The 20,043-nt window shown below is 42.4% G+C and overlaps 1 protein-coding gene across 2 annotated transcripts in view; it reads right to left on the bottom strand.

Moving 5' to 3' along the window:
- The window catches only part of jag2b (jagged canonical Notch ligand 2b), a 42,469-nt gene extending 22,426 nt beyond the window's left edge, over positions 1-20,043 (bottom strand). The window contains exons 1-3 of one of the 2 annotated variants that reach the window (XM_027284197.1): positions 19,506-20,043; positions 18,525-18,845; positions 2,121-2,175 (exon numbers count right to left, since the gene is read on the bottom strand). In XM_027284197.1, the coding sequence (XP_027139998.1) occupies positions 2,121-2,175; positions 18,525-18,845; positions 19,506-19,574 (445 nt within the window). In that variant the 5' untranslated portion in view covers positions 19,575-20,043. The remainder of the gene's footprint in view (positions 1-2,120; positions 2,176-18,524; positions 18,846-19,505) is intronic. The other variant, XM_027284198.1, reaches the window with a different exon arrangement.

Here is a 20,043-nt window from a genome sequence, read left to right as displayed (position 1 = left end):
CATCACAGTCAAATGAGAAAATTTGTTTAGAGGTAACAATGAAAATAGATATGTGATGGAACATGAAACAATCTGATCCACCTCCATGTCTACCTACACCTCTACACCTTCCACCCTAAAGTTTAGGGCCGATCATTCAGGATGTCGTCAAATGGTTTCAAATTCCAAAATCCCATGCAGATTTTTGACAATAATAATATTTTAAAAAATCCAGATGTGGCAGAACGTGAGCGTGCAGGTTCCTGTTTTGTTCCAGATGTGGCAGAACGTGAGCGTGCAGGTTCCTGTTTTGTCTGAGTCTAACTGGAGGAAACTGGTGCACGTCCAGTCTTCAGTTCAGCGAGGTTGTTGTAACTATGAAATAAAATGCCATGCCTGGAGTTAAGTTTCATCCTCAGCCCAACATGAGCTTGATCACCAAACAGTAGCTCAGACTGAACCCGTACAACTAAAACCAACACTCTGCAATCAAAGTCGACTTTTTCCTCTCCTGATAAAGACTCATCGAATCTCCAAATACGAACTTCTAATCAAAAACCAAAAGGTGTCATAATAATTTAATAATTAACACAAGGGCAGAGATTGCCATGATGAATATAACTGATAGAACGCTTAATATTATACTGACATTGATGAAGTTGGTGTAATTAATGCAGATCTGTATCTCGTTTTGACAAGATCAGTACGCGCCCAAATACCGATCCGGTGGATGAGATCATACATCACAGCTCCGAGGTCTAGTCAGTAGCATTGATGTGGTTCAGCAGGTCTTGACTGAACATGATAATGCCTTCGGACTTTAACCTCGTTAACCCGTTAGAAAATCTTGCTGAGACAAACACAGCAAGATTTCCTCTGGTAACAAAAGAGTGGAGCAATGCATGTACATTACATAATACAACATATTAGATTAAAAATAAACATAATAAAGTGTGAGTGGTCAGGCCCACTTGCCAGACAAAAGCTACTATCACTGCTGCAACTCTCTGTGACCTTCCAAAGGATCACCATTATGAGCAGAGTCCCTTATGATCTTCCGCAGAGGTTGAAAGGAGCATTTGTTCCAGACGTTTGTGTTTGGTGAACCCGTGACATTAAGTTTGAAGTCAGCTGATGTCTGTGACCCAACGGCAGCCTCAGAGCCGCTTTCAAGCATGAATCAAACCTGCCTTCTGTTCCATCAAATTATTTCTACATTTGGGGAAAAAAACTGGACGTTCCTCGCTCTTACCTCAGTGAAATGAAAGAATCTGGAAGTGGAATGGATGAAAATGTGTTTAAGTCTTGCATCTTTTGCTACTTTAAAGCAACTTGGCTGAGACTCAAGTACGAGTAGCTGGCAGAAAATCAATTGGACGGTTTCTCAAGAAGCATTTAGGCCTTGCATCCATCAGAAAAAACACGACTAATTACTGTAAACACACACAATTAGTGGAGGCCAAAACGCAGAAACAGACACAGTCTAATCAAAGCGCTGTGAGGTCAAAATCTATTTCTTCTCCATTGTCCGCATTCACAAGTGGAAGTGTGTTTGATCTTATGGACAAAACAGGATGTAATGACCTCATATAAATAAGGAGCAAGTTTAGACTGGAGAGGACGGTATGGTCCGGGACATAAATGCATTCATGTGCAGGCTTCAATGCACAGAAATGTATTAAAGACTCGTGAAAAATGCCACCGTCTCACAGATCAAAGCTACATCCACACATGCAGACATTATAGTCCTCAATGGGTCCTCTTCCTCCCAGACTGGGCTACTGCTCAGACGGGAAAAAGGGGGCCGTACAGGAGTCCACACAGCGGACATAACTAAAGGAAAACAGGATACAGCTGGTCAGAACTGACCGCCAACGCCAACATAGCTGAGAAGAACCAAGGTTTATAGTCTATATGAAGCGTCCTGGGGGAGCTACAATGTACAGTACATGCATTCAACACCTATGGTGTGAAAGAAGAAATCAATAAAGTTTCCATATTCAGCATCAAACATGAATACACATTAACAGTTTTAAAGATGGGTTCAACTTAATATTTCAGATTTCTAGGTCCATAAAAACCTTCCTCAGAATTTTTATGTCATGACAAACAGTTCAAAAGAAATTAAAGTTTAGACTTACTATTGCGTGTGGTGTTGTCCCAGTCCCAGGCCTCTACAAGCAACGTGTATGTCCGCTGGAGAGAAAAGAAAAAAGAAATCAATACGTCAGGTGAAATTTGGACAAAATACCTCTCATCCAGTCACCCTCTTTAAAAAAAAGGTAGAAACACTTCAGATCTAGAGTCAGTAATTAGTTTGTCCACTGTGGTCTACTGTAAAAACATGGAGGTTCAACATGGTGGATTAAACACGAATGAAAATCTGATACAACTTTACCAGAGACTGTTATTTTGCTCCTAAATTCAGATTCACTGTGGAGAAAATGTTAACAATCACAATGAGTTCATAAGATAGACAGAATAATGTAGATGATAATTTTAGCTATAGTCATGCTGCTCTTCTTCAAGCATCCACTCACACACAGACACAAACATATGATGCAAAAATCAATTTCATTGCTACTACGGAGTCTCGTATGGCTGCCTTCCCTAAAGGTGCGCTTGAGTTACCTGCCACCGAAACCCGATGATTCAGAGATAAGAGAGCAAGGTACATTAAGTACAACTGTGGGAAGGAGCCAAGAGAAGCTGCAGGGACTGAGATGAGGAGAGCGAGGGATGCAAGCCTGGGCTGTACCAGCTTTCCTCTGGCGTTGTATGCAATGTGATTGCATGAACCTGCATGTACTCCTGCTGGCTCATCAGTGCAGCTTTGCGACTATGATACAAAAATCCCGGCAACAAAAAGGCGTGGGAGCTACTGGCGTTGAGATGCGTCGTGGAGTTCAACTGAGGAAAAGGAAACCGATACATAAAAAGATACTGCTTTGCACTGAAGGTGCATGTTAACTGAAAGGCGTGCAAGAAGGTTCAGGTTTCCATTTTGCTGAATCACAACACTAGCTTGTTATACTCATCTGGCGGTAAAATGAGATCATTACTGAGATCGAACAGGATTTGTTAACTAGATTTAAGGCTGGGCTAAGGCTGAATATTTAAAATGTAACTAAAACATTGTTAGGAATATAATAAATGAAAGATCTGACAAGGTTGTCATCATTACACATTCAAAAAAATACTTCAACTAAACAGTTTAATTGCCAATTTCAGTCCAGACAGAAAAGTCCACACACTAATCCATCTGCTGTTGTTGTTTAGGAGAATCAAATAGGTAAGCATTCAGGAGATGAATCTCTGACATGCACCAATTAATCATAGCTTGCCATAAATGTTAGCAGTTGGGTAAATGCACCAACAATGACAAGATGCTGTGCTTGGCTGCAGTTCTCCAGATTTTAACCCAGACGTCATGGTTTACTGTCCAACCTTTCTCAAAGCTGATACAATCGATATAGAAAACAATAAAAGTGTGTGTTTTCTGTCATGTTTTCAGGCCTCAGCAGGTATGATGTCCATTAAGAAGGTCACTTTGCCAATATTAGCTGTACAAGACGAACCCTGCCTGGCTTTGTCCTTGGTTGTCAGACAGTGAGGTAAATCAGCAGCTAAGGGGATTATCTTGTTTTACACCAAGTTATGCTTTACAGCCACTATAACAGTACGGTGCATTTAGAAATGAACCTGTGTTAAAATGATTAGTTGATAAATAAAATTAATCAGCAACAACTTGAAGGCGTTTATCAACTCGACTTCCTAACATTTTGTTCCTCTAATGTGATTTGTTTTATTCTGTTTAAAAAAAGGTTTTAATTGATGAAGATGTGTGTGCTATTTTTCACCATTTTCTGACTTATTGTGGACTAAAAAAATTCTTTTAAAGTGGCTAAAGTTGCAACAGAGATCCCCCGAAATCACATAATTCTGCTTCAGCACAAAACAAAAAAACACTATTTGATTATACAGAAAATACTACTTTTGTCAATGTAGGCACACGTTTTGTGTATATGTGTACATGCAAAATGTGACAGTGACAGTCTTTCGCAGTGACCTGAGCATTCTGCACAGCTGACACTGGTTTGAGTAAACATGAGCACACACGCACACAGATGGAAACTAACCAAGCTAACCAGCATCACAGAAGTAATCTAGCTGGTGTGCTGCAGGGCACACTGCTAGGCAACCAGCTGACCTAAATAACACTCATTACGTCACCACCAGTTGTAGTAGCCACAGTGTGATTGCTGTGACCTCTACTATAATGTCATTGATAGGACATTGGCCGAGGGGTGAAGGAGGGATGGGAGGGGTACAGAAAAGCATAAGGCAAGTATTTGAGAGACCTGTGGTTGCTTTAATGAAGCGGGTATGAGAAATCACAGGGAGGGGGATTGGAAAATGTGTGTGTGTGTCAGTCTGTGTTGTTGATCTGGGGGACCAACAAGCTGGTAGGCTGGTTGCTGCTGGGCTGTGGGATTAAGTAGGCTTGTCTGGCCGTGGGTGGTGGCGGGAGGAAGGGGAGGGGAGTGTTATTGTGGAAGACCACGGGTGACAAGAGAAGGGGATAGAAGATGACGGGACAGGGGTGAGCTAAAGGGCTTGGGTCAGAGTTTGGGCACGGCGGGTACAGCTGTGAGAGACTGTAGCTACCGGTAAGACATGAGAGACCAAATGTAGGCTTGGGTAGGGGAGGTGGTGGTTGAGAAGAATAGCTGTAGTCTGTAGTCTGAGTCTGGGGGTTTTGGCGAAGGGCGACACTCGCGTTGGCTGTTGCTGGAAGCTCTGCCAACCCGTCCAACCTCAGACGCACAACAGATGCGGCCTCAAAGATGGATTATTTGACATGAACGTGGATCATCCCACGACATGTAGCTCGGCTTCTGACCTTTCCACCCATTCCCCCTCCCCCCAGCACAAAAGGGTGGGCTAGCTGCCCCAGTCTGAGCATGTGGGTGGGTGTGTGCATATGCCAATGCATACAAGAGGAACTATGAGTGGCAACGCATGCATTAGTGACAGGAGATCTTGCGGGGATGCCTGCCTGCCTCATGAGAGAAGTGTTGAAGACAAATCTCGTCATGAGGCAGACTCATGAGATCAATGAACGAACAGGTGTCCATATTGTGACCTACACCTTTGGGTTTACCGAAAATCCAGGCTTGCTTGCACACGTACATGTTGTAAATGTTTGGATAAATAGTTCTATGAGCCTGTGTGTTGGCGTTGAGCAAAGCCACTGACTAGTCTGGTTTCCCACAGACCATCCCAGTCTGTGATTAGCTGGATTAAGTGACAGCTGCCCAAATGGTTGGAACAAGATAGATGGATGGGCAGGGGGATAAAGGGGAGAAGTGGGGGAGGGAAGGGGGAAAGGCTACTGAACAAAGACCCTTGTCCCAACACCATAACTCACCCCCATCCCAATCAAAACCATTGTCCATGAAGAGACACAGTCAGCACGAGGACAATTAGTGTCAGCATGTGTGCTACTGAGCCCGGGTAGGACAGTTGTGTGGGTGAAGTCAAAAAAAAAAAAAAGCTGCCAGTGGTTCTCGCATGTGTCCTTATCTTCTATCCAACTGTTACAACCCAGAAAATCATTAACCTGCTTGTTTTAGATCAACTGAAAACACACGTCAGCTACATCTGACAGTGGGAAATACTTCATCCGAAACCACGAATCCTCTGTCAGTCAAATCTCCAAAACCCTACCCAACCCTTCCCCTAATGGATTAGAGGATTTACTCAGAAAAATCCTAGTTTTCAAGACTAGTAGGGGGGCATGGTGAAAACAAAAATGGATGTTTATGAGTCATGCACTAAAGTGAGTCTGTGTTTGCTAAAAAGGAACCTCATCTTCTCAGTGAATCCAGGTAGTCCTTTGGGTCATTACCATTATTGGCAATGGCATGAAATGTGGGGGGTGATGTCTGTGGAAATCCACAGGTGTAGTTTCCCACGCTAGATAAGGGGTGGATGGGTGAGTAGAAGGTGGCCATTGAAATAAGAAGAGACAGGGAACAGAGCGGTGGCACTGGGAAGTGGAAGCCGGGGCAGGATGGGGTCACTAAGCATGGGATCTCCACGCTTCTTTTTCAAAAGAAGGGTCAGCCCTCTGCATGTGGGGCGATGTGCATGTTTGCATTTGAAGAATACTAAGAATGTGAGATCCAGGCCTGGTGTGTAATCCCATGCAAGATCCCAGTCTGCAAACAATTCGGTACCAATGGAGGGGCGCGCCTGCATTGTAGATGTGAGGTTTGATTGACTCATTTGTGCCTCTTGGGGAAAGTCGGGACCTCAAATATTGTTTGAGCTTTAGGGATTATTCCCAGGAGCTGTTTTTTTTTTTATGACTTTTGTGCAATACCTAAAACCCACAGATGTGTACGCCCTATAAAAAAGAAAGAAAAAACACTGCAAGTAACCTTGAGCTATTTCTGTTCCCATGTCATTGAGAGGTGACCTGAATGTCCACCTCCCTGTTCCCAACTCCTCCACGGGGAGTTCCTCTGACATCTCCTGATTTATTGCCTTCTGATGGGACATGAGGTCATCACGATTCATCCCGCTGCCAGTAATCACTGCGTGTAATCTTCATTAATCTGTGATGTCAATCCCAGCTTTTGGTTTTACTAGGGCTGAGTTTACTTTATTCCAGCAAGGGCATCGAACTACGTCATCTCTGCTGAACAGGGAGTGTGGTGTGATGTGATGCATACCTTCTTCAGCCACTGATCATTGGAATTACTGGTAACTATATGAATGAATAAAGGGCACTCTGTCACTCTTAATGAGCATTAATAGATAATAGCTGTCTCGATATGAGGAATATTAGAATGAAAAATGGTCCTATAGAATTATGCAAATCAACTGAAATGTTCGGTTGCATCTTATTCTAATTAGTCATTAAGACTAACTGGACAAAATAATTTAGTGTCATTAACTTCTAATGATACTGAGAGTCATTAACGCATGACACCGAACAGACTGAAATGTCAAAGTGAAGACAACCTCTGGAGAGGAGCTTGTCAGGGTTTATTTGGAGGTCAAGGGGAGCAACTTCTTCCAATCAAGGGTGATCGAGTTGAAGAAGTAGATGTGATCTGAACCAGCTTCCACTCACTTCACTAAAATGCATAACTCATAAAATCATTTAGTCTTCTTCATAGATCTGACGTCAGTCTGAAAGTTGGAACCATTTCTGACCATTTACTTCCATTTGTGCCACAAACGACAAATGCAAAAGCATTGGGATTGCATCCTTGGACTTTATCCAAAAGACCCATCCAAACATCTAGCACCCCATTATAGAGGCAACCTCCCTTATTAACACACTTTACAGCAAGATGATGCCCTTGCAGGGGGACAGCCCTTGCAGGGGGACAGGCCTTAATTAGTTACTCTCTATATTACTTTTTTTATTGACCATTTAATCTTTAAAATGTGAAATCTTCAACAAACAGTCCAAAACCCAAAAGTCAGTTTGTAATAATGTGGGATGTCCTTGACCAAGACAATACATCTCTACGGGTTTATCCTGGAGCAAATTTGAAAAATATGTAACGAGGAGGCAGCAAATCTTTACATTGGAAAGGTTTGAACTACTGAATGTTTGGAAGTTTTTGCTTGATTAAATGACAATTTATTTCATGTCAACTAATGTTTTTAGTTCTACAGTGGGACTACAACTGGTGTGCTTGTCCCAAACAGAAACCAGTCATAGCCTGCAACTGCTGTAAGTGCATCAAAACTCAAAAAACACTGTGCAAGGGAATCTTCAACCTGTAACAGCATCACAAAACTCACTGACCAATGACTCATGGCGCTACAAGACAATATTCATTTACAGTACTACAACTACAAGTGGTTGAGAAAGCAGGTTACATACTGTATACCAGTCATATCTCTGCTGGGTAGAGAGGTGGGGGGGCCTGTGAGTTCTGCACACAAGTTGCTTGCCAGAGTCGTGTGCCAAGAGATGTCGTACTGAAGGCAAGGCATTTGGCTGGCTGGTGTATACCGGCTGTGCACACACACGCATGGCCCATTGAGCATGCTGCTACTATGCCAACAGGGTCATTACCCATGCACTTCCAATACAACAAACCCCTCCCCTCCTGGTGCTAATTAACCAGCATGATCCAAGACTATGCAACACGTAAAACAAACACCAACACATGCACGCATTTGCATAGAAAAGCTACATGACATCACATGCAAGCCACAGATATGCCAGAGTATATCTATCTAGTCATTTATTGATGAGCACATACTCAAAAACAAACTAGCACCACACCAGTGTTTCAGGTACAACGATTAGTCGATTATTAAATTATTGACCAACTATTTTGATAATCAATTAATCGTTTTGAGTCATTCAAAAACAAAATGTTCAATTTCTGGTTTCTGGTTCTCTGTGGCAGTCAGGGAATATCTTTTGGGTTGTGGACCAAACGACTAAAATCAATCAAGAAAATGATCAACAAAATAATTTGTATTGTAAATAATCATTAGTTGCATCCCTACATGGCTACCTTTCATGCCTCAATCAGGGACGGGTTGCTCTTGTATCAAAATACAGAGGTTTATACTCCTTTCTGAATCATACTAACAAGGCTGGCAATCATATTCTAACTGTGCCACAACATCTTTCAGGCTCTTGTCCCATTTTCATCATCATGTGTGCCGAACTTAAAAGGTTTCAAACATTTCCTGTGAATATTACACTTCCTCGGGTGTTAATTTGCCTTAAGTCTAAGAGCTACTGCAGCAATCGACATGCCTCAGAAACATTAACCGGCTAATTCCTGATCCAAAGCAACAGGGCGCCTGACTGGAGAGCAATACAGCACCGCCTCCAGCCGAGCGCCATTATCATTTCAAACAGGTTCAACAGTACAGTGACAATTTAACTGCCCATGTAATGACATGCTTTAATTACCCCCACAAGGAGCCTCGAGCACCTGCACACCATTCATTTAACAAGAGGCAGGGGACGCAGTGGGCTACAGCAACATGCACGTACAGTGTATTCAAACAGAGGAATCGATGCAGAGACACGGAACGGAAATACACACATACAATGTACACATCTGTCGTGCAGCTGATGGTTTTACAACATGTGTTGACAGCGGCACACGAGCAGCCTGCCTCGTGCAATACTTTGAGCTGGAAGATCAGTTTTAGCCTCCAATAAATGACTCATTTTTCCCATTTCAGAGTCAGTGGGACGTGAGGAAATGGTGAGAAAAGTGGACATGATTGTAGGTGTTGTGCTGTATTGTCATTGTGCTGGTGGTGTATTACTTTTTTTTTTGTGGACCCAATAGCTGTTAATTAAGCGGCTAAAGGGGATTGGCTGCTCTCTATTTCATCATTTTTACTATGTTAGATAATATGCTGGTTAAATTCAATCAAGCAATTTTCTGATGTGCTTTGACGCCAAACCGCAGCATGTGGAATTGAAATCATGTTGTCGAGGCTTCCAGTCTTCCCGTCTGTGGTGTTGATTTATTGATTGACAAGTAAAATCTACAGCAGTGCCTTTGGAGATTTGTACTTCTCAATCTACATCTGTAGTTTTGCCTGATGCTACTATGCTGCCAACATGTTGTTAATAAGAAAGACAGAAATTCTGCTCTTGTTTCTGGGGAAATAACAATTGTACAACGCTGGCCCTTAAACAGACTCACAAAGTTTCAACCACTACTTTTTATTGATCGTTTGAACTAGCAGGAGGGATACAAGTTAAATGGGAGAAAGCTGAAAATGTGTGAAAATGTTATGGTCATTGGATGTCTACGGTATGATTAAGGTCCAGTTGTAGAAGGCGAAACATTGTGATGACTAACCAACTATTTAAAACCAAAGGACTCTGTACATACAGTGTAGGCAAAGACAGATGGTACAGCTATAGTTACAGGTACAGTATCAGCCTGATTTAAAAAACACAACAGCATTTTGGCCTCAGATACTGCAGACATAAACAAACTGTGGGGCTTCCCGTGTCACGAGTTCAGACCCATGAGACATTACTCAGGCCTTAAGCCTGCACCCGTAGGAATACCTGCACGATCATAACAAAGGGGTTCGTGCAATCCCATTAAAGATACAGATCACGCTAGGTCGCCACATTGTGCATCCATACAGAGCGACAACAATCGACAGCATCAATAATCTGAACTACTATAGCCAGTAATTTAGTGAAATGATTCAAACATACCATGTTTATGACGGAAAAATGACACAGCACATTGTTTTCACATGACCAATTTGAATTTTGGTTTACGCATTCAAAGCCAATGAAGCCACCTGACATGTCGGGCTATACGCAGTGCAGTGGTTTGCTTTAACTGTGGCTTGCAGTGAGGCGCCAACCTGAACAAGAATAATAAGAGTATTTCCATACGCTGTGGCTACAGGATGCGAATCAATCATTATGAAAGAAAGGTAAGATAACGAGAGAGTACGAAATCCCGTATCTGCAAAGGTTGACTTTGTTTGAACTAACCTCAGGAAGGCTGTCGATAAAAGTGAACTTCTGGATAAAGTTTGGCCTGGCTGCTTTGCAAGTTAACTAGGTAAGGAGGACAGGACCAGAGGGAAACTGGTGCATTTTGGCACAGGCCAAAAAAAATGTCCAAAATTAGTGGAAAGTCACAGAAACAGCCGATCCATCAGCTTCAAGGAAAGTCAAAACTTGAAGTTATGAAGGATTTAAGTGGAGGTTAAGTGCCAGATTCTTGTCTGAACTCATGTCCAACATTAACGGACAAACGCTGAGTTAAAACATCGTGTTCTTCCTGAGACACCGAGTAGGAAAACTACCTTTTATTTACGGACCCAAAAACGAGGCACTCGTACACACTGTACCTTGTGTGAAATTAGAGAATGAACAAAACAAAGTGCCCTCAGAGGAAATCCCCACCGCCTCCTCCCCGACACCATAACACAGATCCATTTAATATTAAGAATGTAGTCAGAGTCAGATGGTCAGATGGAGTTCAGCGCACACGGGTTTCCACAGGGCAGCTGTCCAGATCACACAGTCAATACTACACTGCATCTTTGTTGACGAGCAACCCGACAACACAGATGTCTGTCAGGCTTGTAAACTCTGACGACAGGCAACAGTACATAAGATTTGTAAGACACAAAATGTGCAGTGTCTGAGAGAGAGGAGGGGGGGGAGGCTTACCGGGAAGAGATCAGGGCGTGGGGTTAAAGATAGTGAAGGTGAAAGAGTGAGAAGAACAAATATACACACTGGTCAACATGAGAAGCTCACAGTTTAAAATCACTCTTAATTATTGATGCTTGCACGAAAGAGCATAACACTCTGTTGAATAAATCCTCTGCTCTCCTGTGCATGTTGATTCTCTGACCGTCGAGTTTGAACAACATAAATGTCAGGTTAGGATTAAATGTTTGAGTTGAATATGAAATCAGAGAAACATGAAGCCTAGTCAGATGTTGTGAGTATTAAATAATAATAAATAAATCACAAACAGGAGCGTTCTATTGGAAAAGACGTGTTTCTTGCTCTCTTGAGGACGAGTGGGCAAAATCATCCAGTTGGTGATGTCAGGAATTCTCACACTAAAACACACCGTAAAAAGATTATTAAGGACCAAACAAATGTCTCTTTAAGACATGCTCACCCTAAACCTAACTGATAACCGGCAGACAGATTTGCCGCCTGACAAAGATTTGTTTAAACGTATTGTCTGGTGTTAAGAATAAGCTAAAGAAAACTGGAACTTATTCTACAACAAACCTTCTTTGCAGCAGGTGGTGAAACTGTACACTCAACTCTTTTGTGCATGTCTAACTACAACCAAGACATATAAAACTCTAAAGTAGCACCTACACAATAAGGGAGGTCTTTAAAAACGTCCTTCTGTCTTGTTAATTGCATAATCAATACAGCCCTGAGCTGAATCACAGGTGAGACTCAGTGTAAGTGGCTTTCCATGCAGCAGCCCTGGGACCAGAAGAGGAAGAATGAGGGGGGGAGTGGAAGCCACAGAAAGGAGGAAGATAATTGTTTACTAGAGGCCTATGAAGCGGTCTCCTAGCAACAGCTCTGACAAGCTCCGCATCAGGTGTGGCTAACCATGGCAGCCTGCGTTAGACTTTGGTCCTGTGAGTGCATCAAAAATATAGCCGACTGTGGTCTGAGGCAGAGAGGGGGAGAGAGAGGGCGTGGGTGAACGACCACAGCCCAGGTACAGAGTCAAAGTGTTTGAATGAGCTGCTGCTAAAGCCTCTGTCCTACTTCTAACAGATACACTGCAGTGCTTCATATTACTTAGTGTCCCAGCCATGAACTCAGATCTTTACTCATCAGCGTGAACTGCGAGTGTTAGTATGGGAGACGACCAGAAACAACAACAGACACTTTTTACTCTGCCATATGTTTTTTTGTATCAAATTTTAATCAATGTTTAGATTTTTTAAATAAATGTCATGGGACCATTTATTATTAATATTATTGTTGTTTTGTGGGTTATGAATGTTGCTTTTTGTTTCCTGTATGTTAATTTTGGTTAACTTCTCTATAGCTGTGAAGTTTTCACATTGTTTGGATGGCAGCTTCAGATAAACCGCATGCTAATCTTTGTTTTTGTGCAAAATAATGTATAAAAGGTATTTGTGAAGATTTCAAATGTGAGTAAAATTTCCTATGGGTAAATATACTGTAGCTATGAAACATTTTAATATTGGCCCAGAATATGGATTTACTGCTATAAGTATGACCACGAAAACAGAACACGGTGCTGGTGGCAGTGGTACATTTTTAACATAAAGCTACAAATGTTCACCTGTTCTACAGTATTTTGGACACCCAATATTTATAAAGGAACTAAGAACTTCTGAATTTGTGATGGACAATAAGCCAAAGAGTGACATTTCAGATTTAAATTTTGACTGAATGTCAGATTTGCTTTTTGAAACCATGACACCGGCGTTACAATGTGAATGTTTTGGAGGTAAGACCGAGACCAGAAATCAGGGAGGGGGTGTGATGTCGTCTGGATGAGGCTTATGATGACTGACTGATTGATGATTATGATGGCAAGCTTTTAGCTCCCCCTTCAAATCTGGCTCTTTTTAAGACCGCTTTTGCCTTGAGACTTCGTCAAACAGATCCTAAGAACTAGTTTGTTTCGAGAAGACTGAAATGTAAATAATGACAGAATGGAGTAAGGCACTGTCGGCTGATATCTTCCATTTTTTAAGTGCATAAATGCACAAACAAACAGCTCTGAAAACTTTTGTAGAAGTTGGAAGAAGTCTGACCTTGACTGACAAGTCAGTCAAGTATTCGTACTTGATTTAGTCTTGCTCTCCTGCTTTTTTTGGGCTGATGTCAAGCATTGTTCTGCACGTCTTTTCCTTTTCATACAACCGTTTACGCATGTTAACGTAGCATGGCTGAAGCAACAAGCCAAAAGCAATTCAAATAAATTGGGATTTGTTCCAAGAAAAATGTTCAGCAGATCAGTGCGGATGCACATCGCTTACATGTGAATGACATCGACAATTGCCTTTTACGTTTTGAGACGATCAACCCCAGCGAGACTGACAGCACACCGAGGGAGCGCATGAGCAGCAGACCAAACAAACCAACTTGGTGCGCACACACTTCATCCCTTGATCATTGATACACTCCAGAGGCTGGGTGTTATTTTTACAGGAATATAGACGTCTAAGTTTCCTGATGAGATTGGTGGCTGTTGCAGATCAACTACAGGTCTGGCATACTACACACATCTACAGTATTTACTAGCTGAGGGAGGTCGGATACATATCCGAGTTCAGAGCGGATACGGTTACAGACAGGCTCACATCAAACGGACGTCCGGCTGATGTAGCTGGAGGGGGGACGGGGTGAGAGAGAGAGAGAGAGAGAGAAATTTCACCGGCAATTTCATTAGTGATCAAATGGAAGTAAGACGTACCTCCCTCCCCCCCCAGCTCTCTCCTAAAGTGCTCACACAGCACAACAAAATGGAAACTCAATCAGGCCAAACAAGGTCCTAACTCTGTCAGCTGACTGCTGGACGACGTTAATGTTAATTCCATAGGAGGTACAGTATGGCCCACATAGTACTGACACGATCCAATTTTCTATATTTCACACAGTTAGATAAGAAAACTGATAACCAGTCTCATGTTCTATGCTTTAAGTGTGAAGCGATAGATAGATAGATAAAAAAAAAAAACATTTTGTGGTTTTAGAGCGAGTTACGCGCTCCAACGATTTCTTGACGAACAAACTGGCTGCACTCTTGTTGTCAATCACGTTGCTAGGCAACCGGTTGTCAACAGCACTACACGGCTTACGTCTTTCTAAAAACCACAAGTTGTGTTTATATTTCTGTTTATGTAGAAGCCGAACTAACAGGATATGTACAAATGTAATAAAAAAAAAAAAAGAGCTTTAGAGGTGCTGGCACACTTTTTTTTTTTTGCCTAATCTTCACTGTTTTAAGTCTTAGTAAGCAAATGTTAAAATACAAACATGCTAAATTAAAGATGATGAGCATAACTGATAAACATTTGCATGTTAGTATTGGGTTTGTAAATGCAAAGTTGTGCCCAAGTACAGCCTCATAGACCTGCTAGCACAGCTCTAGACTCTTAAAGTGAGCCAGGGCACCTTTTTCTCCTCATTTCCGGTCTCTCTGCTAAACCAGGGTCCAACCACATCCTGACTCCTGAGTCGAATTCATCGTCTCATGTCATTCTCAGAAAAAAAAAAAAAAAAAGAAAAAGGGGAAAAAAAAAAAAAAAATGCAATTATAGCAAAGACGTTTGTTTAATCAGCAAACCCTTAAATGCTTAACTAACTGCTTTCACTGCAAAACTAATTCCCTCTGCTTCAAATCATTATAAATACACTGACACCCTAAAAAAAAAAAGACTTAAAAACACACAAGTGAAAACAGAAGCAGTGTGCTTTTCCTGTAAATTGAAACCTGCAGGGAAACACTGAGTGTAGGCTGAGCTCAGGAGGTGGCAGCATCATCAGTGGAGGCACGCTGGCAAGACAAGCTAGAGAGCTGGAGGAATCACTGTAAGACTTTCCAAAGAAAGGATAAGCATCATGCAATCTGAGTAAAATCGGCCATTGGCGACAACGTCAAGCTGGTGTGATGATAACTGAGGCTGAGAAGGAGAGAAGAGAAGATGCTGTGATGCGTCTGTCTCAGCCGTTTCCCGGAAATTGTCAAAAGCTTTTTGAAAAATGCCAATTCAGAAATAAAAAAAAAGGCATCAGAGGTTGTTACAACTCAGGATTTCAAAGTCGATTTGAAAAATCTCTTTGGACATTTTTAGTGATAATACGCAACTTTATGTCTCTCCAACTTCCAGCCTGACTAACTTACACACCTACACAGCCATGATAACATGCAATGTGGACAACAATCTGTATTTAAGTAGCCCAGAAGAAGACCCATGCAGCTTAGTCTGTTCACATTTAATGAGAATAAGATGCAATATTTCAGATGCTGGGTTCAGGATGACAGAAGAGTCCAGCCCTCGTTGGTTTCCATGGGGCTTTAAAATGGGCAGTTGGCCAGATGACACAGCCAATAGTACACTGCATCTTTGTTTCTTCAGTGAGGAAAGCGACAACGCCACAGCAAGTGACCCCGAAGGCTTGTTGTGACATCTGGCACTGGAATAGTGCACCGTTATCAGCCCGGGCCACTTAACAGAAAGACAACACACCAGAATAGCCCTCTTCACCTCTGCCTCGAGGTGTCAGTCAATGAGTCAAATAAGAGACTACGAGTGGTTTATACTCTATGCGATAATGAATGTTGGATGTGTGACATTTTATAGACGTGCAGCATCAAGAGAAATCCAGAAAATTGATTATCCCAGGAGGGAAGTGTTGCCCCTAACCCAAATTCCCCACCTGGTGGTCTATACAACAGCCTCCCTCGTTAAATATATAGCCTTTACGGTGTGAAATCACACCTTTGCTATTTTCCCCCCCTGAAGCTAAAAACACGTTATCAACGACGGCTGTTAATTCACGTAAGGCGGACCGCCTCTGCTATAAACAGCTGCGGGAAAACCTGAAATCATTAAATACACAAAGACAAAAAAAACCTGGATCAAACGTGAGGCCTTCCTGCACAAAAGACGACGAAGACGTGCCAAGCTTTCAGGAGAACAGCGCTGCTTGGAAACCTGGAAGTTTTAACAGAATTTTGTCCATATTGAGATGAATTAAACTCTTTTTCCTTTGATTAATCAGTTAATGAGTTGGACATTCAGTTTATTATCATAAGAGATGAAAATATTTCATATTTAAGGGGATGGAACCAGTGATTTAAAAAAAATATATTACATTATTCGTCTGTTGACCATCTGAACTGGGCTGCAGCTAACGATTATTTCATTAACTGTCATTCTGCTGATTGTTTTCTTGATTAATTGAGCATAAAACGATGTGAAAAATGTCAAATTCTCATAAGCAAAGCCCTGCGTGATCTCTTTAGACGTCTTGTTTTGTCCAACCAACAGTCCAACAACCCAAAAATATTCAGATTACTCTCACATAAGATAAAGAGAAGAGGTGGAACTGTTTCGATAATGACTTAAATTATTAAAAAGGGTATCAAAATAATGCTCGACTAGTCGTTTCATACCATTTATATTACAGTCTACTTCCTTTGGATGCCACAACACCGCAACTACAATTTGAATAAAACATGAAGCTTCATTTCTAAAAACACCACTACATTACGGTGTCTAAAGCAATTTGCAAACTCAAACTCGACTGGAACACGAGCTAAAAGGTCATAAAAAAAAAATTGGTTCAGTGCGACAATACTAATGCTTTTTTTTCTACTGCATGCACACCTTATTCAGTGCCTAATCCATCAGCTATCACTCATCTGCAGTCAGACGAGCTTAATTGCCCTGGAGGGGCCACCAGGGGCCACCTGGCACCCACAGCAGGAGAGGAAGCTGTGGGGTGCTGCTGCAGGAGAGGAGGAGGAGGAGGAGGTGGTGGTGGTGGAGGTGGGAGGAGGAGGTGGGACGGGACAGGGAGAGAGGTGTCAAAACCAGCCAGGACTACACGGCGAACCTCTGCCCGGAGGCGCCGCTCACTTCAGCCGAACACATATTTCACTCCACGCAGCATAATGTCACTCATTCATCATTATAATAGGGAATTAATTGGAGCATCCATCCAACACATGCAACCAGGCTGCACCTCCAAAATACCATATTCTCATACATCACACCAGACTGCTGTGAAGATTCGGCACTTTAATATTTAATGTCGCCGTGCATAAAAATAGTTACAGTTAAAAGTTAGATACCTCATGGATGTAGACTCTTCCCTATCCTGCAGACGGTTTATTTCTACATTACTTCGTCTCATATTTCCCATATTCACCCGACAAAACTGGAAGTACTGCAGCAAACAACTTCCTCAAAGCAGAAGCCTTCATTTGATGGATTGTTTTATGATGAAATTGCCCCCGACCTTCCTTGTGAATCAGCGAAACGCCACGTTCGGATATAAAACAGATCTGCTAGAACCCTTTCTCCATAGGAGAAAACATCAGAGTTCCCACCTCCTCCAGGGTCTATATATCAAAGCAGTCTAATTAGCCTATCATGGCCTTGGCAGGTGCAAGCTGGTGGACTGGAACAAAGCCAACCCTCATATATCAGGACAACTTTAAAAGATGACCCAGATGACACTGCGAACCAATGTAGCTGCAATCGGATCCTCGTGAAGCATGCGATCGTTTAGCCGTGATGTGTGTCAATTCTCATAAGGACAGGAGGCTGCTAAGAAGCCCCCCCCCCCCCCCCCTCGCCCCAACCACGATTAATGAGGTCTATCTACGGTGCAGAGGCAGACACATGTGACCCAAAACCTCGATCAAACTGTTCATGATTTATGTTCGATTCCTGCATCACTGTGAGCCACTAAGCTGCAGTTTGTCTGGATAGAAATGTCAACTTCTTTCTTTAAAAAGACTCTACTCCACTGTAAAGGTGTGCTCTGGTTGCAATTAGAGCTGCAAGTCAACGAATCTGCTCAAAAAGAAATTTCATCTGTGACTACTTGACTGAATTTTTCCAAGCAAAAATGACCAAATTTGGACAACTCCAGGTCCTTTAATGCATATTTTGTTACTTTTATGATCTTAAATGACATAAATTGTGTTTTTTTTTTTGTTAGATGTTGTGATGTGATGGTTATTTTCCACAGTCTGCTGATGATTTATATACCAAATGATTAACTAGTAAAATAACTACTTAGTTACTTGCAGCCATACTTTGGAACGACCCTAAAACCTTTGTTCTAGATGTGTGCAGAGTGGCTCCAGACCATTCATCATTGGTGTCATGATGTGTCCCATCAGGCATGTGCTCACATAAAAATCAATAAATTCAAATTAAAACTGGCCACATTATAAACTGGGCTTGATGTCTCCAGATGACAAAGGTGTAAGTGGAGCAAGAACAATCACACTCACCGGCCAGGCAAACTGGAAGGGGATCAATATCTTGCCAGCTTCGTCGATTTTATTCGGGTTATTCTTGACGCCCTTAAAAGAAAACGTATTTCCACCGAGAACTTGCGTAGATCCAGCTCCGAACGTGCAGGTGCCGGTGGTGGCGACCTCCATCTGGTACTCCTTCAGGCAGATTTTGAAGTAAGTGTCGCACTCGTCTCGAGTGCAGCGCAGGTCCTGGGAGCCCCTGGAGCCGTCGCAGCACTGCCCGTCCGCCAACTCGCCGTTTACATTCTCCACGGAGATCAGCTGCAGCTCGAAATAGCCGGTTGACTGGGACACCTAGAAACAACATTTAATCAAATATATATATTTGCATGTATATATATGTATATAGGCCCATATGAAGAGGCTGCAGTATGGTTTGTGTTGCACAAATCGGTGCGTAAAAATGGCACCAAGTGTCCAAGCAGTGCCTGACTCTGTTTAAAATATATATTCTTTTTTTATTTTTTTAATGCACGTTGGTTGGATATGCCAAAATAATTTGTTGCATCACATGGAGCACGTGAACAGGCTCTGAGATGAGAGCAAATTAACCGCTGCAGCAGCCAATTGATGCAATGCAACTTACAACTTCTTGGTTCAGGCCTAAGACACCCTCCAACACACCAACACAAAAAGAAGAAGAAGAAACGCACAGGGCGCTCAGCATTGTAACCAAAATGGAGAGTAGCCCTGTATCAATTCCTCAGACTTCAATCTTGTCATGGTAACATGATCACATGCTCCACTAACTGACGGCTACGTAATTCAATTAATCGATTAAATTGTGAGGAGAATAGCGATGCCGGAGAGCAAATCCATCTGCCCACGCCCACCAACTTTTGACATTGGTCATTTTAAACATTTATTATTATTTATTTTTTTAATTCAAGCGGAGCTGGATTTTTTAAATTGTTCTATTTTCTATTCAGAAATAATATTTAAAAGCCTTCTTACCTCCGTCCATAACGTCAACAGCAGGCACACTATTGGGAAGCAATTCCTAATCCTGGTGCGATTCCACATGCCTCCGATTAATTAGAGTGACATAGGAGGAGGAGGAGGTGGAGGTGGTGGAGGTGAGAGAAGCGATAAGAAAAAGACAAACAGCCGCGGACCCCGGCGACTAGTTCCTCCTCCTCTTCTGACATGCAAAAAAAAAAAAAAAATTAAAATATTCACATGCGTCTTTTCTCCACCGTGTACGCTCCAGATTTCACCGAGGCATTACATGCGTGCGTGTGTGTGTGTGTGTCGGTGTGAGCAGGCAGGCGGCGGATTGCAGCGCAGTGATGGTCCATGTACAGGAGTGTCCCTCCGTCAAATCTCTCCACACAGCAACTGAGATGTTTCGTAGCCACCAGCCTGAGGAGAGGATGTCTGCTTTGATTGGCAGCTCCGCAAACCACTTACAAATTGGCCTGCGGGCAGTCTCTGAGCCAACCGGATTAAGGGGCGGACAATACTATAATAACCCCCCCTCCAACAACCCTCC

The sequence above is a fragment of the Larimichthys crocea genome, chromosome XI (genome assembly GCF_000972845.2).
Source record: "Larimichthys crocea isolate SSNF chromosome XI, L_crocea_2.0, whole genome shotgun sequence".
Taxonomy (NCBI): Eukaryota; Metazoa; Chordata; class Actinopteri; family Sciaenidae; genus Larimichthys; species Larimichthys crocea.
Note: the sequence above shows the minus strand (reverse complement) of the source record. Positions and strands in the feature narration are given on the sequence as shown.